The sequence below is a fragment of the Lactuca saligna genome, chromosome 6 (genome assembly GCF_052625555.1).
Source record: "Lactuca saligna cultivar CGN05327 chromosome 6, ASM5262555v1, whole genome shotgun sequence".
Lineage (NCBI taxonomy): Eukaryota > Viridiplantae > Streptophyta > Magnoliopsida > Asterales > Asteraceae > Lactuca > Lactuca saligna.
In genome coordinates, this window is record NC_136422.1 from 17,459,559 (window position 1) to 17,465,558 (window position 6,000).

Genomic DNA, 6,000 nt, shown 5'->3' on the forward strand with positions numbered 1-6,000 from the left:
AGTTGTAGTGCTATTTACACACTGAACTTGTAATTTCCAGCTGGCCTTTATCACCATTATTCTCTTTGGATTTGGAGAATCTTCAAGTTGGGTATTTTGATATATAAACATTTTAGATATGAATGAAGGATTATTACTTCCAATAGTTGATCAAAGGTCCTCAAAGCAAGATGACCATTTGTTATTCAATTAAATAGGGAATCATTACACCAAATGACAGGTCATCAAGCATCAAATCAGTATGTATGTTCTTTTTTTCTTCTGCAACTTTCAGAATTGTTGAAAAGCTGACTTAGAAAAGCCTAACCAAGGTCAATACAAATGCCATTACTGAGGTATGAGGTTCAAGCATAGGCATTGCCTTAGGGCTGTTTCTTTTGGGCTGAATAGGTTAAACACTTAATCTGAACAACTATACATGGTTGTTTCTTTTTTACTTAATCCGGACAAAATGACTAATAGGTTAAGCTAAAAAATACCTGACTTAATTTATTAAGACAAATTAACCTTTTGCATATTTGCCCTTCTTTTTTCCTCCCAACTCCACTTGATGAATATTGTGGGAAAAATATTTCGATTTAGAAAAGAAACAAACCTTATGTGTACAACACTTTATCCAAACACACATCATTACCCATTCAACCACTTTACCCATACATGACTTAATGAGGAAAAATAAAGAAACAACTCCTTACTTTTGCCCTAGGGAACCTATTTTGTTTGGCTAGTCTAAAGGTGCTATATATTCTTAGGGATTTGGAAATGACATCGAATGTAAATGAAGCTGACATGACAAAAGCATGGTTTTGATTGGTCAACTAAACTTTATCATAACCTAGTGGTTATTCTCAATGCCAATCTTTGATACAGTAGATTTATAGGTCTAAATTGGGAAAAGATATGCTATAATGGTGGATAAAGATTTATGTTGATGTCACTTTGATTCCACATGTTGGTCATTTGATTGAGTTGAGCTAAATCTTAACTTTTTTCTCCTTAATCTACAAAAAAACGTACCTAACTTTAGGTATCAATACATATCTATGAAAAGTTGTGTGGTTCGTATTATATGAAAAAAGATCACGCTGTTTGTAGAATATTCTTTAGTTGTCATTATCATCTTGAAGCCGTTGTAATTTACTACCCATTTAAGGAAAAAGAGATGCACTTTGACTATTAGGGGTCGATTTAGCACTTTTGATATCATCATTGATATAGGCTGTACTAAAATTAAAACAAAAACTATGAACAAAATAGCAATATACTTTAATTTATTTGTGAATACAACATTCTACTTCTGTCTCTTTATGCTACAACATTGTATCTTCATTTGTTTCTTATTAAGCTTGAAAAATATATCTACTTGTAGCATTGTACTTTCATTTATGTTCTTATTAGGTCATGTTATTTTGAAAAATCTACCAAATTATAGCACTAAAAATTGTTTTGTATTACAATGAAGTTGATAAATTAGGTAGATATTTTAGAGTATAATGTTGTGTGTGAAGAATGGAAGTAGGATACTAAAATAAAAATCAATGAAAGATAACAGGATCAATCTTAGTTTGATATAATGGTAGCATTGGAAACGACATAATATATATTCAATCTAAACATCATTTTTATAGCCACTCCATTCATTAATTTTATTAATCATTGTTTTTATCAAATTGGTGAGTTAGTTTTATGCATACACTTGCCACAAGGGCGTTTTGGTAAATGTGATCAAAATTCTTGCAACATGTGATCTAAATCTAATAATATTATTTCTCTTCCAAGAAAAGCGATCCTCGTGTAAACTTCACCGGACCCTGTGCAATGCAAGAAAAGCAATGAGCCGATACCCAATCAACATCAACCCCATAGCCAACAAATCTATGTGTAAATTCTTCAATCCGACGGATTTAACCCCCGGAAAATCCACAACATGGCAATAAACACCCTTGGAGCACTCATAAACATCGTTCTCATTAAACTGAACCCCAAGAAGAAGCTTGTAACCATAGTAACTATAACTCAAATACTTTAACCACACTATGAATGTTGGGATTTGTTGTATATAATACCCACCAGCAATTAAAAAAACTAGAGTTGTAACCGAGGCTAAAGTAGTTGCTTGTTTTACATCCATAAGTATAGCACCAATTGCAAGTCCAAGACTTTGGGCCACAAGAACATTGTAGAGGACAACAAGGAGTGAAAGGATGAAAGTGGACGGGTCGGGTTTTAGCCCGCCCATCCAATAAAGTATGAAGGTGAAAGCAGTTGGGAGTGCAAGCTCAAGTGGTAGGTCACTTATGGTTCTTGCTAAAAAATAAGAGGAGAGACGATACATTCCGGACGAACGCTCTTTTATTAGCATTCTTCTTTCTTGAGGGAAAGTGAAAACCGCATTGTAGAGTGGGTAAAATCCCCAAAATACTGAGAAGAAGAAAAGCATTGCTATCTGCATCAAACAAACACACAACCAAATTGTTTTTACAGGTTAAACACTTAATCTGAACATCTATACTATATGGTTGTTTCTTTGACTTAATTTGGACATAATGACTTAATGGTTTAAGCAAAAAAAAACATAACTTAATGTAATAAGACACTAATCCTTTACCAATGTGTTGTTCTTATATGTCGTGGAATGCAAAAGTCAAATAGTCATTTAGACTTATTCAGGCGCTTATGTTTATTCAGACATCATTATCACTTTAGTCATTTTACCCATTTAGGAGTTGATAATAAATAAAAAAAACAACCGCTAAGTGTTGTCTGGTAAAAATATATTTGAAAAAATGACGGTCCACTTAGGGAATGGAAAGAAAAGGATGCATGGGAATAGATTTGTAAAATGTTAGGACTTAATGGAAACTAAAACCCTCATATGTAGCTTATTAGATTAAGTCATGTTTCTGTTAAGTCCATTAAGTCAAAAGCAAACAACACCTAACTTGGTTAAGATTTTTGTATATGATGAGGTTTTGAGATGAAAATGCTCACACGATCTTCAATATGGGACGACGGAGTGTGCCACCATAAGAGTCCAGCCAATATGGCCACACTTATGACTTGAAAAATTCTAAGCTTATTGAAAGCCTCAAATCTCCTCTCCCTAAGTCCTCTGAGAACCAACACCTTGAACTGATGCCACCAGCTTGTACACCATTGCTGCGATTCCATACGGTTTCCTCTGTCTGGATATACATAATGTTATTTTCTTTTCTAGACAGAATAAACCGTATCAATGAGACTTCCAAAAAACAAATTTCACAGTATTCATTGTTTTTTTTTTCTTTTACAAACACTTACTTGGCAAAGCTTCTTTTCCAAGATTGTAATTGCAAACATCCAAATCACACACATCAGTTTTCAGTCTTGTTTCATAACAAGTGATGAGTTGTTGCCTTATTGATTTCTTCTCATCGTCCGTGTTTTCACTTTGCTCATAATCATGCATTGAATCAAGTGCAATCCCTGTGACATTTAAAAACTTTTTTTGTGCTTAATAACGATGAAAAGTCACATATCAAATTATGGAGTTGAAAGAATAATTTACCGTTAGCAAGATCAAGTAAAAGGTCAGCCGGGTTGACCGTAACAGATGTGGAAAATCCAATTGAAGAAAAATAGTCCAAAGCTGTGGAAGCAGAACCATAGTAAATCTGTGAACCTTCAGAGAGCAATATCACTTTATCAAACATGTGGTAAATCCGGCTCGATGGCTGGTGAATTGTGGTGACCACGGTTCGTCCACCACTCGCGAGCCGTTTAACCGTGGTTAGGATCCGGTGAGCCGTGGTCGAGTCCAAACCGGAAGTCGGCTCATCCAACAACAAAAGGCTTGGGTTAATTAACATTTCTTGACCTATACTCACCCTCTTTTTCTCACCACCTGATATACCCCTAAATAGTGGGCCACCAATCATGCTATTCTGACACCGGGTCAGACCCAACTCAGTTATGACTCGAGTCACCTGGTGCACCTTTTCGGCTTGAGTCAAGGTTTTAGGGAGACGTAACATAGCGGTGAATAAAAGGGTTTCAGTCACGGTTAGATGAGGGTAAAGAACATCATCTTGGGTCACAAATCCGGTTTTTCTTTTGGTGGGACCCGAAAACGGGTGGCTGTTGTATGTTATTTTCCCTGAGAGTTTTCCGGTCAGCCGCCCGCCTAAGGCGGTCAGGAGGGTGGTTTTACCGCTTCCTGATGGACCCAACATTGCTAGTATCTCTCCTGGACAAACCATACCTGTTACCCCATTTAGTATTGTCTTCTCTCTTGAACCTTCAAGTTTGACTTTATAAACAACCTCTTCAAACTGAAAAGAACGACAAAATCACCATGAAAAACATTTATATAATTAACTCAAAGAAATTAACGGGTGGGGTTGTAAAAAGACCTTTAATGTTATGGGGTATAAGGCCTGATCAGGTTTCACCATTGTTGAAAGTTCTTCCATTGGTTTAGTAATGGTGGTGGTGGTGGTGTCTTCAGGGTTTAGAACCACCGAGGGGAGGGCCATGGCCATTGGCCAAGTTGTAATGATGTCTATATGCTTTGGTTTTTAACACTTATGTTTCTTCACAAAGTAACTTGCATGATACAAGTATATATATACATAATGTATGTGTGTGTGTATGCATGCTTGAGTATGGTCAAGAGAAACTCATGGTATCAAGAGAATCTGATAAGGTGGGCCCCGGTTTCTATGGTGTACGGCCGCCACTTTCGTAACACGTGCCGCGTCTTTGAGCTACTCGCAATCGTGCGTCAAATCAAGCTGACATGCCGCAGCCGAAGCACGGTTGTTAAGCCACCTGGCAGACTGTTGTATATCTGGTTTGCATATCACATGGTGCTTCTAGAACTGGGTGGTGTGGGCCACCTCAGCTTAGGTTTGTGTTGCAAAGAGAATAACCCTTTATGTGGAATGATCCATGTGCATGTCATGGATGGGAGGTTAAGTTATACACGAATCAATAAAAGTAAAGAAATTCGAAGACCAACACAGCCTTGATTGAATTTGTGGGCCCATGGAGGAAGACGAAAGCAAATATTTAGGAAATTTGTAGGAAATCATAGTAAAAAAGGAAATGATTAAAAACACAAGTCAAATTAGTGTTTATGGGCATCAAGGTGGGGGGAGAATTGATTCTGTTCTAATAGCGGTAATGCTTCTAACTAAACGAGAACAATGTAGGGAAGCAGGTGAATTTTTTAGTAAAGTTAAAGCGAAGGATTCAAAGAAATAAATACTTTTCCTATTAAAAGTAAAGCTAACTGATTCCTTACATACGCCTAAAGCTTCCAACAAACCATTCCTAAAAAATTAATTTATTACTATCTGTTCATAATATGCTTACTGCATATAGGATTGATCACAAAACTAAAAGGGTAAATGTCATTCCTAGGTGCCCCATGAACAGGTCTCACTCACAGTTAATATAAGAAGAGAAAACACTATGGTTGATTTTGATTTGATTCCGTAGAGTTCTTCGGTTTTATGAGATTACTTTTGTTGGCATAAGTGTAGTTTTAAACCTATGACTTCTAAATTTTTTGTTAACAGTTTTAAATTGTTTTTGGTAGTTTTGTCTGATAAGATTGCTCTGATAAACTAGTAAGTTTTGGTAAATATTAGCGGGCATAACAAATATAAAATAACATAAAAATGATGTATCAATAAAAATTGTAGAACATTAAATATGTAAGAAGACATTGAAGAAAATTGTAAAATTGTTGTAAAGAAGTTGTGAAAATAATTATATTCAAGTTATAATCTGGTGAGTGATGTAAAGTAACGTGATCATCAACACTATAAATTGTCTTTATGACATGAACTCTGCGAGCACTTTGTTCAACAACGAAGACTCATCCCCTTACGAAGCGCAATGCTCGATTAAAAGCGAATAAACTACCAATTCTAAGTCCCATTTCTTAGAAAAAACATTTTTTCATCTCTCTCAAATAGTCTTTTTTTTTTCCTCCTAAATCATTACGTTACGATA

General features: G+C 35.7%; 1 protein-coding gene across 1 annotated transcript; it reads right to left on the reverse strand.

Moving 5' to 3' along the window:
• Positions 1 to 1,601: 1,601 nt before the first annotated feature.
• LOC144999677 (ABC transporter G family member 14-like) lies at positions 1,602 to 4,590 on the reverse strand. Its single transcript, XM_078958805.1, has 5 exons — positions 4,392 to 4,590; positions 3,548 to 4,310; positions 3,301 to 3,465; positions 2,992 to 3,185; positions 1,602 to 2,446 (listed from the first exon to the last, which is right to left on the reverse strand). Exons 1-5 carry the CDS (start codon positions 4,518 to 4,520, stop codon positions 1,802 to 1,804), a joined length of 1,896 nt encoding a protein of 631 aa, XP_078814931.1. The 5' UTR covers positions 4,521 to 4,590; the 3' UTR covers positions 1,602 to 1,801.
• Positions 4,591 to 6,000: the final 1,410 nt, after the last annotated feature.